At 36.1% G+C, this 27,489-nt stretch overlaps 1 protein-coding gene across 1 annotated transcript in view; it reads right to left on the bottom strand.

Annotated features, from left to right (window-relative positions):
- Positions 1-27,489, bottom strand: part of LOC113932774 (ATP-binding cassette sub-family A member 3-like) — a 145,493-nt gene that overhangs the window by 75,243 nt on the left and 42,761 nt on the right. Inside the window, 6 exon segments of the mRNA XM_035722218.1 lie at positions 7,113-7,263; positions 12,798-13,008; positions 13,355-13,477; positions 13,479-13,511; positions 13,751-13,905; positions 25,269-25,388. Of these exon segments, the coding sequence (XP_035578111.1) occupies positions 7,113-7,263; positions 12,798-13,008; positions 13,355-13,477; positions 13,479-13,511; positions 13,751-13,905; positions 25,269-25,388 (793 nt within the window).

Below are 27,489 nucleotides of genomic sequence, written 5' to 3'. Positions count from 1 at the left end.
AAAAAAAAAAAAAAGGAAAAAGGGAGAGAATGTGATCAGGCAGGAGACTAGAACAAAGCCATACACTAGTGATTTAGGGTATATTTTGATCTGTTAGAAGAGACTGTACCTCAAAATTTTAAAGAGAGAACAACTTATATATATATGCCAAAAACAAGGATAACTACTATGAAGGGATAAAATATGACTCTAAAAATGAAAAAAAAAAATTTTTTTTTTTTAAAAAAAAGGGATTTATAAGATGTTGGTTGAAAAAGGGAAAAAGAAAAATAAAAAAAAGTCAACAAAAATTAACTTTGATGAAATAATGAATCATGGTAAAAAAAAAAAAAAAAAAAAAAAAAAAAAAGAAGCCATGAATCTATGTGCAGTATTCCCCTAGCGCTGGAGTTCTCCTATTCTCCTTGATCGATCAACTTGGTCTTGGCTTGCTGGCTGTTTGTGTTGATCTTCTGGGGGAGGGGCCTGTTGCTGTGGTTTCCAAATGTCTTTGCCGGAGGCGGAATTGCCCCGCCCTTGTCGGTCCGGGCTAAGGAAGCTGCTCCAGTTTGCTCTCAGGAGCTTTTGTTCCCTGCAAGCTCTCGGCACAGCTTTGGAGGACCAGGGCGAAAATGGCGGCCTCCCAGTCTCCGCCCGGAGGAGCCGAGAACTCAGGGCCCCACTCCTCAGTGCGCCCCCAGAGAAAAGCAGTCACTCCCGTGTCCCCGGTCTCCGGCCGCTCTCCATGCTCACCCGGCCTGTGATCGAGCGTTGCTATCTCTGGCACCCGACCCCGCTCAGAGTCTCCAAATCCAGCAGATCCCTGCAGTGCGTTCCCGCACCGCTCCTCCCCGGGAAGGAAGGGGAGTCTCCCCGGATCTGCTGCTTGTTGGGTCCTTGCTGGGGGAGCCGTGCCCCGACTGGGCCGCAGATCACAGTTTATGGCAACCCCGAGCTGAGAGCCCGCGACTCTGCTCCGTATCTGCAGCCGGCTTCCCCGCCCCGACACCTGGGAGCTCTGCCGCACTCAGGCACCCCCGGTCTCTCTGTGACCCCAAGGGTCCTGAGACCACACTGTCCCGGGAGGATTCCACCCCCCCCGGCTTAGCCACTGCAGCGACGTCCCTCCGCCGAGCCAACTTTTAAAAGGTCCGATTTTGTGCTCCGCGGCTCTAGCACTTGCCAGAAGCGGCCGGCGGAGGCCCCTCCCCCGCCGTTTATCCTCCCGAATATCGCCTCGGATTCACTTCTCCGCACGTCCTACCTTCCAGTAAGTGGTCGCTTCTCTGTTCAGAGAGTTGTTGCTACTCTCCTGTTCGATCTCCTGTTGAGTTCGTAGGTGTTCAGAATGGTTTGATCCCTATTCAGCTGAATTCCTGAGACCAGACAAAATCTAGGTCTCCTACTCCTCCGCCATCTTGCTCCGCCCTCCAGACTTTCACTTTCTAATTCATATACTCCAGAACTAAATAAGTTTCTTGATTTGGTCATAATGCAATCACATGTTGATTAGCACACCCTAGGCTCCTTAGTGATATTCAGTAAAGAAAAAAGATAGTAATAGATAAATAAATTAAAAAATTCTATGAGCCAATCATTATGCAAAAAACATATTTTTCTAATATGTTTTTTATATATAATATAAAAATATATATTTAACAAATATAAATATTGTATAATTATATATATTATACTTGAGAGGAACACAAAAATATTAAAAAGAAAAAAATTTGACCACCTTGAGTATAGCTGTTTTTCCCATTATGTTTTATTTGTTTTATATATATAATACATATATATTTAATATATAGATGTTATAAAGACAATATATTGTCTACTTAAGATGAGAATACAGAAAAGTATAAAAACAAAAAAAATGTGACCACCTAAAGTATACCACTGTTAACATTTGATGTACTTACTTCTATCCATTACAAAGTTTTTTCCATTACATATATTTTTAAATATTTATTTTTTTTTTACTGAGGCATAACAAAGTATACTACTTGTAAATGAATTTTCACATAAGTACATATAGTACATACATGGATAACCATCCAGATAAGATAGAGAACATTTCCAGAATCCCACAGGGAGATTCTAACAGGTCCTTTCTTAGTCCCTAACTTCTTTCCCAGTGTCCATACACGCACATGTGTGTGTGCATACACACACCACGCACACGCACACACACACACACACACACCCCTACCTATGCATCTTATGGTAATTTTTATTATTTTTAAAAAAGATTTTAAGTAATCTCTATACCTAATGTGGGGCTCAAACTCACAACCCCGAGATCAAGAGTCCCATGCTCTACTGACTGAGCCAGCCAGACACCCCTGTTATAGAGGTAATTTTAATTTTAGAATTACATAAAGATTTTTTCTTTTCTTGAACTTCATATAAATGGAATCCTACAGCTTGTACTTTTTTTATCCAATGTTTCAATGTCTGTGAGATTCATTCATGCCATATATACCATTAGTTTATTCTTTTTTATTGCTATATTCTTCCATTTTCCTGTTGATGGACATTTTGGTGGCTTTGGTTTGGAGCTATTACGAATAGTGTCTACAAATATAAACACTCTCTTACATCTGTTCTGATGGACATTTGTCTTTAAGGTATATACTAGGAATAATTGCAGGGTCATAGGATAAGCACATATTTAGCTTAGTAAAAATGGCCACTCATTTTCCAAAGCAGTTTTACCATTTTATACTTCTGTTAGCAAAGAGATCCATTTATCATATTCATATGCTATAGTCTGTCTTTTTAATTTTAGCCATTCTTGTGGGTGTGTAGTGGTAATGTACTGGTTGGTCTCTTTATTTTTTGCAGGTTTCCTCATAGTTCTGGGAAGAATTCTTTTTTTTCTATTCATCAGATTCCTTTACTTATTCATATTTTTTAATGTTTTACTAAACTTTATTTTGTGAGGTAGGGCTGATAGGTTTGCAGCAAGACCTTCCTAAAGCAAGGTGACTGATTTTTTTTTAGTTAAGTTTTAAAATCTGGAAGAAGAAAAACAAGAGAATCTTAAAAATTCTGTAGGTTTTTTTTTTTTTACAAAACATTGGTACTCAAAGAAATACATCTCTTTGAATTTTGAGCTAAGTGAGAGTTTGGGGAAAAGAATACTTCCATAGGCCCATTCTCTGGTGTTGACATGACATGCAGAAACATTGAGTGAACTCCATCTCTGAAGATCACAAAGTACCTGGCCTCTTAATTCTGGGAAGAATTCTTGACATGGTGTTCTCTTTCAGTAGTTCTCTTTTCTGCCATAAGTATTGGTCAGATCTTTATTAATCAATCAGGATTTCACATCATTTTATCTCATTTTCTCTCCTCCAAACTGTTCTAGATTCACAGTGTCCTCTTTAATTTGATTGAGACTATAAAGCAGAGAATTTCTGAAGTTTCCCATTTTTGGAAATTATTTTCAAAGTAGGCATTTCTTATGATTTCTTAAATTGGTGCTTATATTTCAAAATTCAGTATCCTTTCTACAGCCCATTCTTTTTCCCTTTCATTCTTATGAAATGATTGATATTTATCCAGGACTGACTTATAATCATATAAAACATGTGGGGGAAATTCTGTCCAAGACTAAGATGAGTTTTTGCATGATTTAGTTGTTTCTTAGTTATCATTCTAGGTTTTGGTGTGTGTGTATGTGTTTTGCTTTGAATCAACCATGGGATCATTGGTGTCAATTTTTGAAGTTTAAATTAGAATGAGATTGGCACATCTCCAGTTTTCTAACACTGTGGGTGTTGATGGGAGAACATAAGCCTTTGTAGATAAACTGGCTTGCGTTTTAATCCAACTGTATCACCATTACTATTTGATTTAATCTCTCTTGATTTACTATTGATTTAATCTTACTATTTGGTATAATCTTTCTCAACTTAAGAGTCATTTTGTAAAAAGGGTCACTTGGAAAGAGGTAAAATTAAGTACACTTTATTTTCTTCCCTTATTTGTTGCAAAGTTATTTCACTTGAACTAACATTTATTCCTCTGCAATCACTTCATAGTGATGTGAGTGTCTCATAGGCACTTCATTACAGCTTGGAGACTTGAACTTATTTATAGCTCTGAGAAATACACTGAAAATTTTTCCCTTTTTGTTTGTTCTTGTATTTTAAACTAAAAGATCATTCTCTTTGATTGAAAGATGGAATCAAAACAGGATTTGAAAAATTTCCTTTCCTTGATGCCAGCACTGAAGCTTCTTTTCCTTGACATTCTTGGTGACAATATTTTAGTCTTTTCTTTTTCTCATTTCCAGATCCCAACCTCAAAATCTCATGCCTTTAAGACAAGTCAAGGCCAGACTAGAGGAAGGTTATCAGGATACTTCCAGAGAGGCCTTGCATAACAATTATCTGGATCTATCATGTACACATTTAATTTCCCTTCTTTTTCTTCCTGGCTAATCTGCTGGAACTTATCTCAAATATTAGCTCTCCTTCTCTACAAAATAGGTTCTTGTAACCCTCATACATCTTTCCAACTTTGCTGCTTAGGAGCTAAACCTGCTCAAGACACCCCAAATTAATATTAAATGAACTACTTTTTAAACTTCCTTAGAACAACAGATTGGGGTGATAAAATTCCTGATGATATTCTGTATCAGCTCTATTATTTATCCTTGTTTATTGAATTTTAGCTGTCATTCTATTTTTTCATCTTTTGGATCTGTTGTCAGAATTTCATTTTTGAAACTTCCAAACAATCTTGAGGTTATGTTACAGAAATTTGCTTTTCTATATATCTTATATATATTCTATATAATGTTGGCCTGTGTCTAAATCTACCAAGATCCTTTCTTCTTTCCTGCCATGAAGTTCCCCATGATGTGGTAAATTTCCCATAAAATATCTGACTTTTTTTTCCCTTCAACCAACATTTTCTTGATTATCAGATTTAGGTTTACAGTATTAGTTTGTTTTAATTTCCCCCGTCTTTTTCCCCCTCTCCCCGACCCCCTGTCTTTCTAAAAGGTAATTGTTGCCACAAACCTCAGAGACCCATCAGGATACCTGCTTTGAGGTAAATGAAATATTTGTTACGTGTCTATACTTGAATTACTCTCTTTACCATGTTATCTTGCTTAAACTTTGTACCAGGAATAATACATTTCCTCCTTTTAATTTGTAGGAGTTTCACAAAATGATATTTGTTTCTTTCTTCTATTGTCACCCACTGGTTTCCCTTTATATTTACAGCCTCTTATTTATGAATTTTAAGCATATAAATATTTCCTGATATGTAGCACTATTCTGGTAACTCTTTTATGTCTCTGCATATCACTTCCATTCACTCCACTCGCCATGCAACATTCTAAACTAAAGCTTCATTCCAACAAGTCTCAGCATTGTTTTACAGCAAGTTACATTACCATTTTAAAATTTCAAGAGTACTTTCCTTGTGAGATACATTCAGTGAATCAGAATACAGGTATATGTAATTAAAATAATTCTTTTCTGCCTCATTATTTATTCAGATTTGTAAATAAATCCATATGAGAACAATATCTTGCAAAAAGTCAGTGTTCAATTACTAGTAGCTCTGAAAATCTTAGCTGGAATGAAGATCACTAAGAATTCAACCATCATTTCATTTTTTTCATATTATATTCTGAAAAAAAATAGATCCATAGCTATTTCTTTTTCTTAAAATTCTTTTTTCCATTTCTTAGTTTAAAATATCTCCCTATTGGAGTACCTGGGTGGCTCAGTCAGTTAAGTATCCAACTCTTAATCTCAGCTCAGGTCTTGATCTCAGGGTTGTGAGTTCAAACCCTGTGTTGGGCTCCATGCTGTGGAGCCTACTTAAAAAAAAAACCCAACTTTTTTTTTTAAATAAAACCTCTCCCTGTTAGAAAAAAACATTCTTCCCTCATTTCATGACTTTCAAGTTTATTCTGTAGTCTGTGCATCATTATATGGCCCAGTAATCTACAATTAGTTGTTCACCTCTTGGATCTTCTTCTTTTTTCTGTTCTCTAAGCCCAAGGGATTAGTAAGAATATATGGTAAACATCTTCTGCTTCCAAATATGAAAATATGATAAAATATGAAGATACTATAACTATGAAGATATGATAAAAGATGTCATCTGCTTCAGAATACTTTCATTTCTTGTTTTAGACATTATTTGAGAATGTCATTTGTGTCCATATGAATGAGGATAGGCAGATAGTGTGATAAGTTTAAGCAAGTGCTTTACCTTTATGTCTCCTTCAGAGAGACTGTGCAGCTTCACATAAATCACAACTATCACAATGGGCCAAAGCACCCATCTGGTTCCCCACTTTTCTGAATGAGTCAACCACCATGGATCTCTGAGGATATATATCTAGAATTTTATTTCTAATTCTCTATGATATTTAATTCTCTCATTCCAGCTTATGGCTAGAATCTTGGTTCCATTCTGTTGCCTGATCACACTATTCCATGCTGCTACTTCTCAAGAACTTTCAGATTTACTAAATAAACAATGTTGTCATGATGCAGTTCCTTTTCCTCCTTTTTCTCCTTTTGACACATCCCTCTTTTTCCTAGAAAAGGGGGCATTAAAGTCCTTCATATTCTTCTGGAATATGACAACTGGCTTGACTTTAGGAAATGGTACAGCAACTACTTACTTATATATTAGAAGAAGATAAAAATATCATACTCTGAAAGTCACTGATGACTACACTTAGTTTCCATTTCCCTTTATTAGGATGATTATCTCAGGTAGAGTTATTATTCTTCGTGACTGCCTTTGAGGAAAAACTTGGCTAGTGAGTGCAGTCAAACTGCCTATTTACTCTGAGTTCCTGTCACCTTGGCTTCAAGAGACACCACTAACGTCATTTTCATCTCATTATATTTCCATTTACTCCACTCACCAATTCTGACTTTACCAAAACATACCACCAGTTATAACCAATTAAAACCAGGAAGCTATAGCCAAGTGTGGCATCCTTCTTTTCAGTGCAAGTGACAGCAATGACTGGAATTTTGGCTTGTTAAATAAACTCTATTTGCTAAGCCTGAAGAAACCAGGAAAAGCAATAATTACATCTGGTTATCTAAACATCAATCATTTTACATTCTCTGGACTCATACCTGTGTGTGTACTCTTTGGGTAGAATAAAAGATACTTCATCATTAACATTCTTCTCCAAAGTGGCTGTTGGTATATGATACTGAAGCAATTTGCAGATTTCTTCAACATTACAGTGAGCTTCCTTCACCATGACAATGTGGTATCCCACACCTGAGAAAATCCATTTAGAAGAACAAATAAAACAAGTTTGTATTTCCAATATTCTTGGGAGACCATAGTTGGCTTTCCATAGTTTGGGTGAGCTAGAAGATAAGGCATGTTAATCATATGACTATAAGTCTAAGAAGTCTACTAAATACTTCTTTTGTAATTTTATTCATTTTCTTAGGGACTGATAGAACAGAGATGGAAATAAAACCTCTCTTATATGGCCTCTTGTTCTATTGACACTGAAATCTGAGAAGACAAAGTTAATGTTCATTAAACAGATATATATTTGGTCCTTATTATAGGTAAGGCAGTAAATTAATCAGATAAAAGGCCCTTCCTTCAGAGATCTGAGAAATCTTTCCAAAGTGCTCTCCACCTCCATCAGCTGCACTATACTAGTCTTGCAAAGCTGGAGGAAAGGGTAGGGAGGAGAAAAAAATGCCTCCAGGGCACTATAGAACTTTGTGGAAAACATTGCAGTGGTACTCTGATAGCTCTGGGCAGGACAAAAGAGCTGAGAGAAACACTTCTGGGGTACATCAGTCCTTCACTGCAATGGCCCTTTGAAGGTTAGAGAGAAGGCAGCAGGGTAGACAGAAAACCTTTAAGGTGAAGAAAATAGTGCAGAAATGGAAATCAAAGAGCATTTGTCAGATACAAAAAGCTGGGAACTGGACTAAAGCTTAAAGAGATCTCCATGGTCTCATTCATGTACAGATTCCAACCTCCGCTAAGACTAAAATTCTGATTCTATTACTAAAACATTTGAAGACAGTGATGGGGAGAATCTAAACAAAGGTGTAATACATCCCAGTATTTGCTCAAATATAGGTTATAGACTTAGTCTTCCATAACAGTAGCCTAAGAGACCAGGGTATACCATTTTCTGGGGATAATATCAACTACTTTAGTCTCCACTATTATTTTATTCAAAATTTAATCATAAAAAATAAAATAAAGCATAACAAAACATGCAAGGAAACTAGAAAATATAATGCTAAGTGTGATGGAAACAATTGAGAAGCAGACACAGAAATGTTTTCCAAACAAAGGAAAAGTATATCTCCAGAATATGACTCTATTAAATGGAGATCTACATACTTTACCTGACAGAATTTAAAATAACATCATAAAGATGCTCACCAAGGTCAGGATACCAACACATTAACAAAGTTAGAATTTCAACAAAGAAACAAAGTTTAAGAAGTACCAAAAAGAAGTTGCAGAGCTGAAGAATACAATAACTAAAATGAAAAATTCATTAGAGGGGTTCAAAAGTGGACTACATAAAGTGGACAAAAGGATAGGTGACCTCAGAGTCAAGTCACTGGAAATTATTCACTCAGAAGAACAAAAAGAAAAAAATGAAAAAGAGTAAATAAAGCCCAAGAGACTTATGGTATCACTAAGTAGAGCAATATATACAATATGGGAGTCCCATAAGGGAGGGAGAGAGATGGAGAGAGAGAGAAGGGGAAGGAGGAGGAAGAGGAGGAGGAGGAGGAACTAGAAAGTTTATTCAAAGAAATAATGGCTGAAAACTTCCCAACCAAGGAAAGGAAATGGACATTCAGAGTCACAAATACAAAGGATCTAAACAAGATGAATCCAAAGATATCTACAATAAAGCACATTATAATCAAATAGTAAAAAGTCAAAGACAAAGAGAAGATTTTGAAAGCAGCCAAGAAAAGCAAGTTGTTACATACATGGGAATACTCACCAGACAACTAGCTGATTTTTCAGCAGAAACCTTGAAGGCTAGAGGAAATGATGAGATATATTCAAAGTGCTGAAGGAAAAAGTTACCAACCAAGAATATTCTACCTGGCAAAATGAAGGAGAAAGACTTTCTTAGATAAACAAAAGCTGAGAAAATTCATTACTACTAGACCTGCATTCTAAGAAATGCCAAAGGGAGTTCTTCAAATTGGAAAGTATGGTTAAAAAGAAAAAAGGATGTTAACTGGTAATATAAAATCATATGAAAGTATAAATCTCACAGATAATGGTAAATACACAAATACAGAATAATGTATATTGTAATGATGGTGGGTAAGCTTTTAATCCTACTATAAAAGTTAAAAGTATTAAAAAATATATATACAATATATAAAATATATACAAATATAAAAGTATTAAAAAAATAACTAAAATGTGTTATATTATTACTAAAACATGCAACTAAAAATAAAGATAAATAAACAATACAAATATACATAAATGTGGCATCAATAACTAAAGTGTTGTGGGGTAAAGAGAACAGTTTTTTTGTATACAATGGAGTTTATCAGCTTATAATATAGTTATAGATATATTTTATTTGAGTCCCATGACAACCACAAAGAAAATATGTCTAGAAATTAACACAAAAGAAAGAAATCAAAGCATATCAATACAAAAAATCAGTAAAAAGGAAATGAAGACAGCAAGACAGGAAAAGAGGGACACAAGAAGTATAAGACAAACAGAACATGAGTAACAAAGTAGTATTTCCCTATCAAAATCTGTATTAAATATAAACAAACTCTTCAATCAAAAGACAGAACTGAATAGATGGAAAAATAAAAAGTAAGATCCACTCCTATAAGAAAACACTAGGTAAAAGCTTCTTGATATGATGTTTTTTGGATATGAAACCAAAAGCACAGCAAAGAAAATAAAAAATAGACAAGTGTGACCACAACAAACTAAAAAGATTCTGGGGGCGCCTGGGTGGCTTAGTTAGTTAAGCATCCAACTCTTGGTTTCGGCTTAGGTCGGGAGCTCATGGTCGTGGGACTGAGCCCTGAGTCAGGCTCTGTGCTCAGTGGAGAGTCTGTTTGAAGATTCTCTCCCTCTGCACCTCCCTCCATTCACTAGCTCTCTCTCTCACTCTCTAAAATAAATCAATAAATCTTTTTGGATCACTACATCAGAAACTAATGATGTATTGTATGGTGACCAACATAACATAATAAAATAAAATAAAACTAAAAAAAAGAAATTAAAAAATAAAAATATTCTGAATGGCAAAGGAAACAATCAACAAAATGGAAAGGCAACCTACAGAATAAAAGAAAATGCTTGCAAACCAAAAATTCCTAGGAGAAAACACAGGAAGTAATCTCTTTGACATTGACTATAGAAACATTTTTCTAGATAGGTCTCCTGGCAAGGGAAACAAAAGCAAAATTAAACTATTGAGACTACATCAATACTAGCTTTTGCGCAGTGAAGGAAATGTCAACAAAACAAAAAGCATCATGAGTGGGAGAAGATATTTGCAAATGATATCCAATAAAGAGTTAATATCCACAATATACAAATAAATTATACAACTCAACACCAAAAAACAAATATTCAATTTAAAAACGGGCAGAAGACTTGAAAAGACATTTCTCCAAAGACATATAGATGGCTAATTGACACATGAAAAGATGCTCAACATTACTCATCATCAGGGAAATAGAAATCAAAACCACAAGGAGATATCACCTCACACCTATCAGAACGGCTAAAACCACATCTTCTTTATCCATTCATCTTTTGAAGGGCACCTTGGCTCCTTCCACAGTTTGGCTATTGTGGACATTGCTGCTATGAACACTGGGGTGCATGTGCCCCTTCTTTTCACTACATCTGTATCTTTGAGGTAAATACCTGGTAGTGTAATTGCTGGGTCATGGGGTAGCTCTATTTTTAACTTCTTGAGGAATCTACATACTGTTTTCCAGAGTGATGGTACCAGCTTGCATTCCCACCAACAGTGTAAGAGGGTTTCCCTTTCTCCACATCCTCGCCAACATTTGTTTTTTCCTGTCTTGTTAATTTTTGTCATTCTAACTGGTGTAAGGTGGTATCTCATTGTGGTTTTGATTTGAATTTCCCTGATGGCTAGTGATGTTGAACACTTTTTACGTGTCTGTTAGCCATTTGTATGTCTTCTCTGGAGAAGTGTCTGTTTGTGTCTTCTGCCCATATATTGACTGGGTTGTTTGTTTTTCATGTTGAGTTTGAGAAGTTCTTTATAGATTTTGGATACCAGCCCTTTATCTGCAATGTCATTTACAAATATCTTCTCTCATTTCGTAGGTTGCCTCTTAATTTTGTTGACTAGTTCCTCTGCAGTACGTATATACAACGGAATATTATTCAGCCATCAGAAAGGATGAATATCCACCATTTGCATCAACATGGGTGGAACTGGAGGGGATTATGCTAAGTGAAAGAAGTCAAGCAGAAAAAGACAATTATCATATGGTTTCACTCATATGTGGAACATAAGCAATAGCACAGAGGACCATAGGTGAAGGGAGGGAAATCAGAGAGGGAGATGAACCATGAGAGACATGGACCCTGGGAAAAAAAACTGAGGGTTTCAAAGGAGAGAAGGTGGGCTGGGGGAGTAACAGGGTGATGGGTATTAAGGAGGGCACGTTTTGTGATGAGCACTGCGTTATATGTAACTAATGAATCATTGAACACTACATCAAAAACTAATGATGTACTATATAGTGGCTAACTGAACATAACAATAATAATAATAATAAAAAAGAATGGCTAAAACCAGTAATACAAGAAACAACAGGTGATGGTGAGGATATGGAGAAAAAAGAACCCTCTTGCACTGTTGGTAGAAATGGAAACTGATGCTACTACTGTGGAAAGCAGTGTGGAGGTTCCTCAAAAAATTAAAAATAGAACTACTATATGATCCAATAATTCTGCTACTGGGCATTTACTCAAAGAACACAACCATGCCAATTCAAAAAGATATATGCACCCCTATGTCTATTGCAGCATTATTTACCAGAGCCAAGTTATGGAAGCAACCTAAGTGTCCACCCACTGATGAAAAAATAAAGACGATGTGGTAAATATATACAATGGAATATTACTTAGCCATAAAAAATGAAATCTTGCCATTTGTAACAACATGGATGGACCTAGAGGGTGTCATGCTAAGTGAAATGAATCAGACAAAGACAAATACCAAATAATTTCACTTACATGTAGAATCTAAAAAACAAAAAAAGTAGACAAAACAGACTCAAAGATACAAGGAACAAACTGTCAGTTACCAGAAACAGAAGGGGTTGGAGGTCAAGCAAATAGGCAAAGGGGATTAAGAGGAATAAACTTCTGGTTACAAAATAAATAAGCAATAAGGATATAATATGCAGCATGGGGAATACAGTCAATAATATTGTAATAACTTTGTATGGTTACAGATGGTACCGAGACTTATCATGGGGATCATTTTGTAATGTATAAAACACTGAATCACTAGGATGTACACCTGAAAATAATAGGACAGTGTATGTCAATTACACTTCCATATTAAAAATAAATAAACTATGACCATTACTTCAAAGGGCTCATAGCTGAGCCCCAAATAAAAGGATAGAGGAAATCACAGAAGTTTTGGGGAGATAGACAAAAAATTATGGAAATTATATTAGAATAGTATTCCTAAGACATCAATATCCATGAAGATTATGTTTGAAGAATATTAAGATATCAATATCCAAAAAATAATCAAAGGGAGAGACCATATATTTTTTTCAGGAAAACTGAAGAGCCACAGCACCGCAGGGATCCGTTGACCATGATGGCTATGCGGTCACCCAGGAAGTCAGCTTCATCCATGTAGTGGGTGGTCAATAAGATGGTATGATCCTGTTTATACTGCTGAAGGACATCCCAGGTGGCCCTCCTTGAGGCTGGGTCCATGCCAGATGTTGGTTCATCAAGTATCACCACCTAAAGTCCAGAAGAACAATTTTATAACCATTAAGCATTATGTACTAGTGTCACTAAGGTCACTAAGTGTCACTTATGGGGCTTACTCTGGTTTTGCTTTTTCAGCCACTTGTTCAGTTAAGCTAACAAGTTTAGACTAAAACTGAATTAGGAATGCTAGAATAATTCCAAACCTTGACAAATTTATTACAATAATTTGATAATGTAAATTCCATATGGGATTAATTTGTAAGCTTCTTTTTACAGTGTTAGATCCTTATCAGCTCTCAGGTTTCTGTTGGCTGATCTTTTTAGACCAGCTTTGGTGGGGATCCATTTTTAGTGTCCCCCCCTTTTTTTTTTTTACCTTAGAGCCCCCTATAAGTGCTATGATCATGGAGAGTCTGCGCTTCATTCCTCCACTCAGTGAACATGAAAATTCATTACGCTTATTTAGCAGGCTAAAAGCAGCCAGCATATGATCAGTTTCCATTAAGACGTGTCTTTTGAGGTATTGCTTTTACCTAGAAAGAGAAACCAGTTTACATGGTGCTTCCAGCTTTTTCCTTAGAAACACTTTAAACAAGCCTTTTCTTATATGTTTTCTATAGTGTCTTCTTCCCTTAGCCTGTCTTTACGTTTAAAGGAGAATTCATCAAAAATCAGTTTTTGAACTTTCTAAGAATAAGGATATTGATATTTGGTAATCTACCTGAAGTACATCAATAGAGTGGGAAAAAGGAACATATCTTTTTTGGCTTACCACACAATAGAAATAAAGGTGTTCTGACACGGTCAAGTAATTAAACAACAAATTTTGTTGGAGACACAAGCCCAAGCTTTTCGTGATCTGGACCATCTGCTGTGAGATGTCATATCCATTAATACAGGCCTCACCACTGGGAGCAGGATAGAGACCTAGGGATCAAGCAGAAGATGTAACAATACCTTAGCTTTCATGAGGGAACATGACAACAAACTTTTCATTAAAACCTTAAATTTGAAATCTATATATGGATTATTCATTAGAATTAGCAATATCTCTCAGAAGAAAATTCCAAAAAATACCAGTTGTTATATTTTGAGGTGATGAGATTAAAAATAATTTTTTTATTTGATTAACTGCATGTTCTAATATTCAATGAGTATGAATGAGTACAAATCACTCAGCTATATAAAAACACTAAAGAGTTTGTTATATTAGAACTTAACAGCATTGCCATCAGCCACTTGACAACATTTATGAATTATGTTATTTTTTCAAAAAAATTTATTTTATTTTATTTTATTATGTTATGTTAGTCACCATACAGTACATCATTAGTTTTTGATGTAGTGCTCCATGATTCATTGTTTTCGTGTAACACCCAGTGCTCCATGCAATACGTGCCCTCTTTAATACCCATCACTGGGCTAACCCATCCCCCCACCTCCCAAAAAACCTTCAGTTTATTTCTCAGAGTCCATAGTCTCTCATGGTTCATCTCCCCCTTCATTTTGCCCTTCCTTCTCCTAATGTCCTCCATGCTATTCCATATGTCCCACAAATAAGTGAAACCATATTATAATTGACTTTCTCTGCTTGACTTATTTCACTTAGCATAATCCCTTCCAGTCCCATCCATGTTGATGTAAAAGTTGGGTATTCATCCTTTCTAATGGCTGAGTAATATTGCATTATATATATATGAATTATGTTATGAATTGTACACTGACCTAGACTGTGGTAAACTTTTAATTAAAACTTGAAAACCCAGATAATAAATCTGTTATCCTTGAAGAATTTAAATTCTAGTCAGGGGAGGTAACACATAGTAACCTAAAATAGTTTCAAAATATTTATATAATTTTTATCCATAGCTCTCATAATTATTGGTTAAGTTTAAAGAAGAAACTATCATTTAAATCCAGTAACTCATTAATCCTACTTTACACTTGCTGTGGTAAGCATTGAGTATTGTATAGAATTGCAAAATCCCTATGTTGTATACCTGAAACTAATATAACATTGTATATCAGGTATACTTCAATATTATAAAAAAAGAAAACATGACCAAGAGGATAAGTGTGTTCACAAATATCCAACATGTCTCAAATTATCCCTGTTGTGCTGCAGTCCCCTCCATCATGATGTTTATTACAGAGGTTTTCATTTTTTTAAAATTTTTATTGTTATGTTAATCACCATATATTACATAATTTGTTTTGGTGTAGTGTTCCATGATTCATTGTTTGTTCATAACACCCAGTGCTCCATGCAGAATGTGCCCTCTTTAATACCCATCACCAGGCTAACCCATCCCCCTACCCTCCTCCCCTCTAGAAACCTCAGTTTGTTTTTCAGAGTCCATCATCTCTCCTGGTTCGTCTCCCCCCCAGAGGTTTTTATTTTTAACAATGTAATCTAATTTAAATGCATTGAAATGAGACTGTTTAGCTGATCACCCCCTTTGACTTCTTATTTCTGTAGTGGATCTTTCCTTTCTGATTTTAGTGATTTGAATCTTCTCTGTTTTTTTTTTTTCTTGGTCAGTATAGCTAAAGGTTTGTCACTTTCATTGATCTTTTCAAAGAACTAACGTTTGGTTTCATTAATTCCCTTATTTCCTTCTTTCTTTGGATTTAGCTGGCTGTCTTAGGTAGACAGATTGTTTATCTGAGAACTTTTTAATGTAGGAATTTACAGCTATAAATTTCCCTCTAAGCACTGCTTTAGCTGCATCTCATTAGTTTTGTGTGTTATGTCATTTTCATTCATGTCAAATATTTCCTAATTTTCTTTGTGATTTTTTCTTTCACCATTAGTATTTAGAAGTATGTTGTTTAATTTCCACAAATATGTGAATTTCTCATTTCTTCCTATTGTAAATTTATAATTTCACTCCATTGTAATCAGAAACTACACTGTGTAATTTGAATCTTTTAAATTCATTCGGGCTTTTTTTGTGGCCTAATGTATACTCCATCATAGAGAATATTCTACATGTGGTTGAGAAGAACATAGATTTTGCTATTAGATGAAATGTGTATAGATACTTATGAGATCTATTGTGTGTAATATTTTTCAAGTCATCTATTTATCTGTTGATATTCTGCCTACTTGCTATATCTTTCATTGAAAGTGGGATACCGAAATCTACAATTATTATTTTTCCATTGTCTATTTCTGCCTTAAATTCTGACAGCTTTTGCTTCACATATGCGGGAACTTTGTTGTTAGGTGCATATATATTTATAATTGTTACAACTTCATACTAAATTGACCCCTTTATCATTATAAAATATCCTTCTCTATTTCTAGCAACACTTTGTTTTAAAGTCTATTTTGTCTGATATTTGCATAGCTACTGCAGCTTTACTTTGGTTGCATTTTGTGTATTCTTTACGTCTTTTTACTTTCAAACTATTTGTATCTTTGAATCTAAAATGTGTCTCCTGTACAGAGCATAGAGCTGGATATCTTATTTTAATACATCTGACAATCTGCCTTTTCTATGGGTTGTTTAATCCACTAACAATATTATTATCAATATAGCCGGGTTTATGTTTGCCATTTTGGTTTTTTGTTGATGCCTCATGTAATTTTTGTTACTCTATTTATTGCTTTCTTTTGCATTGACTATTTTCTAGTGTAACATTTAAATTCCTTTAATGATTTTTTCATTATATATATTTTTGACTTATTTTCTTAGTAGTTGCTCCAAGCCTTACTATACACAATTTAATTACCAGGTCAACTTCAGATTTATATTAACTTAATTCTAGAGAGCTGATATAGTTTTGTTCCCTCTTCTCTATTTTTGTGCTACTATTGTTATACACATTTTATCTACATGTGTTACGATTCCAAAAGTACACTGTTATAATTAATACTTATATAATTTTACACCTATTACAGAAGTGGATAAAGGAGAGCAAGCATGTAATTATAGTTTGTTAAACTTCTTATTTAGCATTTTTGGTCCTCTTCATTTGTTCATATGGATTTGCGTTCCCATCTAGTATCATTTCCTTACTCTATTACAACTTTGCTCCCATCCACTTCCTTTATGCTATTATTGTCAGATTTATTACTTTTCTGTATTACAGGCCCAACATTGCAATTATATAAATAGTTTTATACAATTTCTTTTGAAATTAGTTAAAAGAAAAAGTGATATGTATTGATACTGTCTCTTATAATTACATAATTAACTTAAAATTTTTTTTATTAACATATAATGTATTATTTGTTTCAGGGGTACAGATCTGTGATTCATCAGTCTTACACAATTCACAGAGCTCACCATAGTACATACCCTCCCCAATGTCCATCACCTAGCCACCCCATCCCTCCAGCAACCCTCAAATTGTCTCCTGAGATTAAGAGTCTCTTATGGTTTGTCTCCCTCTCTGGTTTTGTCTTGTTTTATTTTTTCCCTCCCTTCCCCTATGATCCTCTGTTTTGTTTCTCAAATCCTCATATCAGTGAGATCATATGATACTTATCTTCCTCTGATTGACTTATTTCACTCAGCATAATACCCTCTAGTTCCACCATGTCATTGCAAATGGCAAGATTTCATTTTTTTGATGGCTGCATAATATTCCATTGTATATATATGTACCACATCTTCTCATATCCATTCGTCTGTTGATGGACATCTAGGCTCTTTCCACAGTTTGGCTATTGTGGACATTGCTGCTATAAACATTGGGGTGCACATACCCCTTTGGATCACTACATTTGTATCTTTGGGGTATATAACCAGTAGTGCAATTGCTGGGTGGTAGGGTAGCTCTATTTTCAGCTTTTTGAAGAACCTCCATACTGTTTTCTAGAGTGGCTTCACCAGCTTGCATTCCCACCAACAGTGTAGGAGGGTTCCCCTTTCTCTGCATCCTCACCAACATCTGTCGTTTTCTGATTTGTTAATTTTAGCCATTCTGACTGGTGTGAGGTGGTATCTCATTAAGGTTTTGATTTGGATTTCCCTGGTGCCGAGTGATGTTGAGCACTTTTTCATGTGTCTTTTGGCCATTTGGATGTCTTCTTTGCAGAAATGTCTGTTCAAGTCTTCTGCCCATTTCTCGATTGGATTATTTGTTCTTTTGGTGTTGAGTTTGATAAGTTCTTTATAGATCTTGAATATCAGCCCTTTATCTGTAGTGTCATTTGCAAATATCTTCTCCCATTCTGTTGGTTGTCTTTTGGTTTTGTTGACTGTTTCCTTTGCTGTGCAAAAGCTTTTTATCTTGATGATGTCCCAAGAGTTCATTTTTGCCCTTGCTTCCCTTGCCTTTGGCGGTGTGTCTAGGAAGAAGTTGCTGCGGCTGAGGTCGAAGAGGTTGCTGCCTGTGTTCTCCTCTAGGATGTTGATGGACTCCTGTCTCACATTTAGGTCTTTCATCCATTTGGAGTCTATTTTTGTGTGTGGTGTAAGGAAATGGTCCAGTTTCATTCTTATGCATGTGGCTGTCCAATTTTCCCAACACCATTTGTTGAAGAGACTTTTTTCCATTGGACATTCTTTCCTGCTTTGTCGAAGATTAGTTTGACCATATTGTTGAGGGTCCATTTCTGGGCTCTCTGTTCTGTTTCATTGATCTACATGTTTGTTTTGGTGCCAGTACCATACTGTCTTGATGATTACAGCTTTGTAATAGAGCTTGCAGGCTGGAATTGTGATGCCACAAGCTTTGCTTTTCTTTTTCAACATTCCTCTGGCTATTCGGGGTCTTTTCTGGTTCCATACAAATTTTAGGATTATTTCTTCCATTTCTTTGAAAAAAGTGGATGGTGTTTTGATAGGGATTGCATTAAATGTGTAGATTGCTCTAGGTAGCATTGACATTTTAACAATATTTGTTCTTCCAATCCATGAGCATGGAACGTTTTTCCATTTCTTTGTATCTTCCTCAATTTCTTTCATGAGTTTTCTGAGTACAGATTCTTTGCCTCTTTGGTTAGATTTATTCCTAGGTATCTTATAGTTTTGGGTGCAATTGTAAATGGGATCAACTCCTTAATTTCTCTTTCTTCTGTCTTGTTGTTGGTGTATACAAATGCCACTGATTTCTGTGGACCGATTTTATATCCTGCCACTTTACTGAATTCCTGTATGAGTTCTAGCAGTTTTGGAGTGGAGTCTTTTGGGTTTTCCACATAAAGCATCATATCATCTGCAAAGAGTGAGAGTTTGACTTCTTCTTTGCCGATTCGGATGCCTTTGATTTCTTTTTGTTGTCTGATTGCTGAGGCTAGGACTTCTAGTACTATGTTAAATAGCAGTGGTGATAGTGGACATCCCTGCCGTGTTCCTGGGGAAACATGGAAAATCTCTGTTTTTCCCCATTGAGAATGATATTTGCTGTGGGTTTTTCATAGATGGCTTTTATGATATTGAGGTATGTACCTCTATCCCTATACTCTGAAGAGTTTTGATCAAGAAATGATGCTGTACTTTGTCAAATGATTTTTCTGCATCTATTGAGAGGATCATATGGTTCTTGTTCTTTCTTTTATTAATGTATTATATCACACTGATTTGTGGATGTTGAACCAATCCTGCAGCCCAGGAATAAATCCCACTTGGTCGTGGTGAACATAATTAACTATGATATGTCATCTGTGTTATATGTGTATCTATGTGTGCATGCCCGCATGTGTTCAGATTTCCATCTCAGCTTACTGCTTTTAGCCCAAAGAACTTTTTAAAGGTAGGTCTGTTAGGAATGAATTCTGTCAGGTTTGTTTATCTGGGAATGTGTTATTTCATGTTAATTTCTGATACCTAGAGATGAGACATGAGACTCTCAGCTGACAGTTTTTTCTTTCAGCACTTCGCTCTTTAAAAAAAATTTTTTTTGTAACTGGAAGTTAGTACCTGTTAATCTCCATCACTGATTTTGCCCATCTCCCCCCGCCCCCCTCCACCTTCTCTCTGGCAACCACCATTTTGTTCTCTGTGTTTAGAGTGTTTCTTTGTTTTTGTTTCTTCAAGTCAACATATGAGTGAAATCATAAAGTATTTGCTTTTCTCTGTCTATTTCACATAGCACAATACCCTCTAGTTATATCCATGTTGTTGCAAATGACAACACAATACACAGACACACACCCCACATATATATACACACTATATACACCACATACATACATACAACACATATATATACCACATACATATATATGTACACTATATATACATATATCACATCTTCCTTATGCATTCATGTGTTGATGGACACTAGGGTTGCTTCTATTTCTTAGTTGTTGTAAATAATACTTCAGTAAATGTAGAGGTACATGTATCTTTTAGAATTACTGTTTTCATTTTCTTTGGGTAAATTCCCAGTAGTGAAATTACTGGATCATATGGTATTTCTGTTTTTAATTTTTTGAGGAAATTCCATACTATTTTCCACAGTGGCTGCACCAATTTACATTCCCACCAATAGTGCATGAGGGTTCCCTTTCCCCACATTCTCCCTAACATGTGTTATTTCTTGTCCTTTTGACACTAACCATTCTGAGTGGTGTGCAGTGATATCTCATTGTGGTTTTGATTTGCATTTACCTGATAATGACTGATGTTGAGCATCTCTTTTTTTATAAAAAAAGATTTTATTTATTTTAGAGAGAGAGAGAGCATGAGAGTGGGATGAGGAGCAATGGGAGAAGCAGACTCCCTGCTGAGCAGGGAATCCAACATAGGGCTCAATCCCAGGACCCTGGGATCATGACCTGAGCCGAAGGCAGATGCTTAGCTGACTGAGCCACCCAGATGTCCCTTGAGCATCTTTTCATATGTCTATTGGCCATCTATATGTCTTTGGAAAAATATATATTTAGGTCCTCTGCCCATTTTTTAATCAGATTGTTTCCTTTTTTTGGTGTTGAGTTGTAGGAGTTCTTGTCATATTTTGGATATTAACCCCTCATTGGATATATCATTTGCAAATATACTCTCCCATTCAGTCTGTCTCTCTTTTGTTTGCTGATTTTTTCAGTGATATACATATGGATTTCTTTCTATTCTTTGCACATTTATGAGTGGTTTTTGATATATGGTTACCATTAGGCTTGTATATAACCACTTCTGATATAGCAGTTTATATTAAGTTGATGACTGTCCAAATTTGAAACCATTCTTTTTTCCTCTCCTCCCCATGTTTTAGGAATATGTTGTTATAGTCTATATTATTTTATTTTGTGAGTTCCTTGACTGGTTTTTTATAGAAATATTCATTTTTACTGCCTTTGTGTTTCCTACCTTCATACTGTCATTTTTGGTCTTTCCTTTCCACTTTTTAAAGTCCCCTTTAATATTTCTTGCTGGGTTGGTTTAGCGGTCATGAAATTCTTTAGTTTTTTGTGTGTCTGGGAATCTTTTTCTCTCTCCTTCTATTCTGAATGATAGCCTTGCTGGATAGAAGTATTCTTGGCTGCAGATTTTTCCCAGTCAGCATTCTTCTAGTTTGGAAAATTTGTGCTGAAAAATCTCCTGCTAGTCTTATGGGTTTTCCCTTGTAAGTTACAGTTTCCTTTTGTCTTGCTGCTTTTAAACTTTTTTCTTTATTATTATATTTTGCCAATTTTAATTAATATCTTAGTGTGGATCTGCTTTTGTTGATTTTGATGGGGGTTATATGTGCCTCCTGGATCTGGATATGTTTCCTTCCCCAGATAGGGATGCTTTTAGCCATTATTTCTTCAAATAAATTATCTGTCCCCTTTTCTCTCTCTTCTTCCGGGACTCCTATAACATGAATGTTATTACATTTGATGGAGTCGGAGTTCCCTAAGTCTATTCTCATTCTGCATAATTCTTTATTCTCTCTTTTGTTCAGCTTGATTACTTTCCACTACTCTGCCTTCTAGGTCAGTAATTCATTCTTCTACTTCTCCCATCTTGCAATTCATTCCATCAGGCATGTTTCTCATTTTGTTTATTGAACACTTTATCTCTGTTATGTTGTTCCTTACTTCTGTGTTAAGGGCCCCACTCATGTCTTCCATTCTTTTCTCTATTCCACTGAGTATCCTTATGATCACTGCTTTAAATTCTCTATCAGGCATGTTGCTTTTATCTGTTTTGCTTAGATCCCTGGCTGTGGCCTTGTCCTGTTTTTACATTTGGGATAAATTTCTCTGTCTCCTCATTTTGTCTGCCTGTGTCTGTTTCTGTGTATTAGGAAAGTCAGCTATGTCTTCAGCTCTTGAAAGTAGTGACTTTATGAAGAAGAGGTCCTGGAGTGCCCTGCAGTGCAGCATCCCCTGTTCACCAGAAATTGGCACTTTAGAAATGTGTGTTGTTTATGCCCTGCTGTTGTGTCCGAGTCAAGTTTCCTCTCAGTGAAGTCATCTGCAGTGACTCTCCAACTTTTGTGGGAATCCTTGTTCTCTGTGGTGTTAGTGGGACCCAGGCAGGCCAGCTCTCTCTTTTTTTTTAAGATTTTATTTATTTGAGAGAGAGAGAGAGAGAAAGTGAGCAGGACAGAGGGAGAGGGAGCAAACTCCTCGCTGAGCAGGGAGCTCGACTTGGGGCTTGATCCCAGGACTCTGGGATCATGACCTGAGCAGAAGGCAGATGCTTAACTGAGCCACCCAGGCACCCCCAGACAGGACAGTTCTGAAGGGGTGTACCTGCTGGGGAACTTGGGGGTGTGGTGGCAGTGTTAGCAAATTTGCTCTGGGCCACTAGTCTTATGCTGGATCCCCTGAAGGGCTGCAGTGGCTGAGGGCCAGAGACTGGGCTTGGTGCACAAGGATGGCTGGTTGCAGCACATCAGACATACAGGGCACACGATGGCAGGACAGGGTGCATGTGTGGCTTTAAGAAAATTTGTCCTGAGCCCAGGACTGAGGCTAGCAGGCTTAAAGTGGGTGAGTCCTCAGGAGAACTCATGGGCATTGTGCACTACTAGCAGGTTAGGTAGCAAGTGTATGTGCAGTCCTGCTGCCTGCAGATGGCCCTGTGTTTATGCTGGGACCAGGAAATTGGGGGGTGGGAGTGAGAAAGGGGGAAATGATGCCTGCCAACTCCCTCAGTTTTGGAGAATCCCCGAACATGCTCTGAAATCACTATGAACAGATTTGTCTCCCATTTGCCCCTGGCATTGTGTAAACTGCTGTTTTTATGTTGCCTCTCTGTGCGGGCTGCTGTTTCTTCAAGGGCAGGGACCCAGCTATCACCAGCCTTCCCTGCTTGTCCAGTGCCGAATCAGCTGACTTTTAAAACTCCAGGCTCTAAGTTCTACTGGTTATACAAATTCACAGAATTGAGCTCCTCTGATTTTCAAAGCCATAAATTATGGGGATCAGTCTTCCCCATGTGAGCTCCCTGGTGCGAAGATCCACTTCTCTGCCCTTTCTGTGTACAACTCCCTCCCTCCTGAAGGCAGCCTCCCTCTGCCTTTCTGACCTTTCTAATCTTTCAGATGCAGTTTCTTGTCTATATTTAGTTGTAGAGTTTATTCTGCTAGTCTTTGGATCACTCTCCAGTTTACTTATTTGGATATAGATGATATCTAGGTGTAAATATGGAATGGGATAAGCTCAGGGTCCTCCTACTCTGCCATCTTCCCAAACTACCCCTGCATATTAATTTTGTGTTCTACAACTTAATGGAATTCATTTATTAGTTCTAGTAGTTTTTTGGTGGTTTCTTTAGCATTTTCTACATATATCATCTGCAAATAGTGACAGTATTGTCTTCCTTACCAATTTAAATGCCTTTTATTTCTTTTTCTTGTCTGTTGGCTGTGACTAGGACTTCTACTATTATGATGAATGAAAGTGGGGGGAGTAAACATCTTTGTCTTGTTCCTGATCTTAAAAGAAAAGATTTCAGCTTTTCACCATTGAGTATGATTTTAGCTGTAGGTTTATCATATATGGCCTTAATTATATTGAAATATGTTCCCTCTAAACATACTTTTGGAGTTCCCTCCAAACATACATTGAGAGTTTTTAATCAAGAATGGATGTTGTTTTTTGTCAAATGTTTTTTTTTCTGCATCTACCGAAATGATCATATGTTTTTTTTCCTTCCTCTTGTTAATGTGATGTACCACATTGATTGATTTGCCAATATTGAACCACACTTGTATCTGTGGCATAAATCCAACATGGTCATGATGAATCCTTTTAATGTATGTTGAATTTGTTTCACTAACATTTTGTTGAGGAGATTTACATATATGTTCATCAGAAATATTGACCTGTAGTTTTACGCAGGGTGCTTGATTTGGTATCAGGGTAATGCTGACCTTGTAGAATGAATTTGGAAGTTTTCCTTCCTCTTCTCTTTTTTGGAATACTTTGAGAAGAATGAGCATTAAATCTTTTAAATGTTTGATAAAATTCACCTGTGAAGACATCTGTTCCTGGACTTTGGTCATTGGCAGCTTTTTCATTACTGATGAAATTTCATTACTAGTAACTGATCATTTCAAATTTTCAATACTTTTTATTAAATATCATCCTGTTGCTTTCTGGCCCCCATTATTTCTAATTAGAAGTCAGCTTCTGGTCCTATTGGGGTGCAACTGAATGTGACAAAGTATTTTTGGCTTCCTGCTTTCAAGATTTTCTCCTTAATAATTTTTACTATAATATTTATGGGTGATGATCTCTTCACATGTACCCTATTTGAAGTTTTTGGAGCTTCTTGAATGTGTAGATTAATGTTTTCAGCCATTATTTTGTAGAATACCTTTTTGGCTTTGTTCTCTTTCTCCTCTCCTACATTCCAATACATGTATGCTGGTGCATTTAAAGGTATCAAAAATTGCTATGAAACTTAATTTTCCTTCATTCTTTTTCCTTTGTTTTATTCACATTTTAAAATCTCTATCAATCTATCTTCAAGTTCATGAGTGTTCTCTTGTGACAATTCACGAAATCTACTGTTGAGCCCCTTTAATGAATTTTTCACTTTGCTTATTGTACTTTTCAACTCCAGAATTCCCACCTGGTTCTTCTTTTTATAATTTCTATCTTTTCATTGGTATTTTCTATTTGATACTCTTTTCATACATTCCATTACTTCTTTAATCATGGTTTCCTTTAGTTCTTTGAGAATATTCATAATGGTCACTTTGTAAAATCTTTGTAAAACCTGTTATCTGCTATCTCTCACATGAAATTATTTACAATTTAAAAAGAAAGATTACTGAACAATTTTATGTATCACTGAACTGGCTAAATTGTAAATATCAAAAGAATACACAAAAGTCTTGTAGGCTTGATCTACAGTGTCTATGTGAGGATACTCTGGACAGATATATACACTTACCTGAGAGAATAGATAGAGTAGTGGATTTTCCTGCCCCATTGGGTCCTAGAAGAACAGTGATCTGCCCCACATATAAATTCAAAGACAGGTCTTTTACAGCTATCTTGGTAGTATTTGGCACTCGGACTTCCTGTTGAGGAAAACCCACAAATATTAACTTTATCACTATTACTTTGGAAAGACAAGCACTCATATCAAGTATCTATACAAGAAACCATACCACATAATCAATCTCATGAGGAAAAAAATCCAAAATTAAGAAGGATAAAAATGTGACTGGAAAAAAAATATCTGAAGGCATAACATGAGCTGTAAAATTTCACAGTAAATCTATAAACATCCCCTCAGTAATATCCATTTATGCCTTGATTCAATTAACATCTTAAAGCTGATAATGCCATAATCTTCTTCAGTCCATGCATTTGTCCTGGTTTGAAGAACTGCCAATACAAAACCTGGATAGAACATCTAAAATGTAGATGTTTTATAGGCATCTCAAATTTCTTATGTGTAGTTTAGCAGTGCTCCTGCTTAAGATGCAAAAATATGGAGGGGTGCCTGAGTGGCTCAGTTCGTTAAGCATCCAACTCTTGGTTTCACCTCAGGTCATGATCTCCTGGTCATGAGCTCAAGCCCTGTGCACTGGGCGCAGAGTCTACTTCAGAGTCTCTCTCCCTCTTCTGCTCACACACTGTCTCAAATAAATAAATAAAATTCTTTTTAAAAAGATGCAAAAATATGGAAAAAGCATCACTCTCACTCTAGAAAACAAGAAACTTGTTTAAATAATCTAAAAAATCATAAATTTTCTTGAACTCATCAGAGAAGTGACTTTTCCAGGCAACCAATTAGCCTTAAATTTAAGAAAAAATAGATGCCTTTAAGGAGAGATGATATATAAACATTTGCTTATCTGGAGGAGACACAGGCACTATGTAACTAATAAAAAGATTTTGGTTAAATTTTTAATGAAAATGAAGTAAAAATACTTTACAATATCTAAATAAAAAAGTTGGGATTCAAGCCCATTTCATTCAGACTTTAAACATATATTCCTTCCAGTATTACCCACTGATGGTGAATAAAGCAATACCACAACCAAATCTTGTGGAACAAAAAAAGCTATTTCTCTTTTACTCCAAATGGCAATAAATGTTTTCTCCCTAGATGTCCTCATCCTCTCTTTTCCCTAGACCAAAGCATCAGGCTCATGAACTGCTTATTTGAAATCTCTACTCAGATAAGTGTGTAAAGTTTTACATCCAAAATGAAGCTCTTAATTTCTCAAAGTTTCACTTTAAAACCAACTAACCAAGCAAACCTCAAATTCTCCCCCAATGTCTCCAATATCCATAAATTGCTCCACCAACCATCCATTGCTCAAGGCACAAAACGAACTACTTTAGTTTCCTCCTTTTCCTTCAATTTTACATCCAACCAGAGAGCAAATCTTTTCAGCTCTAACCCCAGATATATTCTGAATCTCTATACTTCTATCTCCACAAGACTAGTCCACACTGCCACATTTTAGCCAAGCTATTATAAAAGCCGCCAATTTGTCTTCTTTCTTCCACTCATAATCCTCACAGCAGCCAGAGTGTTCTCATAGAAAAATAAATTAGATCATGTCTCTCTACTTAATAAAGGTCAATACTGGTTGATGTACGTTTGGGTTCCTTCCATAGTTTGGCTATAAACATTGGGGTGCATGTATCCCTCCAGATTAGTATTTTTATATTCTTTGGGTAAATACCTAGTCGTGCAATTGGTGTATCATAGGGTAGTTCTACTTTTAACTTTCTGAAGAACCTCTAAATTGTCTTCCAGAGTGACTGCACCCATTTGCATTCCCGCCAATGGTGTAAGAGGGCTCCCCTTTCTCCACATCCTCACCAACACCTGTTGCCTTCTGTGTTAATTTTAGCCATTCTGACTGGTGTGAGGCAATGATGTGGATGGAGCTAGAGAGTGTAATGCTAAGGAAAGTGGCCAGAGAAAGACATTTAGAATTTAAGAAACAAATGAATACAGGGAGGAAAAAGAGGCAAATAAGAAACAAACTATTTAAAAATGCAAATAGGCAGGCAAAAAGGCAACTATAAACAAACTATGGAGAACAAACATGGTCACAGGAGGGGAGGTAGGTGGGGGGATAGGTTAAATGGGTGATGGATATTCAGGAGGGCACTTGTTATGAGCACTGGGTGTTGTATGTTAAGTC

The sequence above is a fragment of the Zalophus californianus genome, chromosome 10, assembly GCF_009762305.2.
Source record: "Zalophus californianus isolate mZalCal1 chromosome 10, mZalCal1.pri.v2, whole genome shotgun sequence".
NCBI lineage: Eukaryota > Metazoa > Chordata > Mammalia > Carnivora > Otariidae > Zalophus > Zalophus californianus.
Note: the sequence above shows the minus strand (reverse complement) of the source record. Positions and strands in the feature narration are given on the sequence as shown.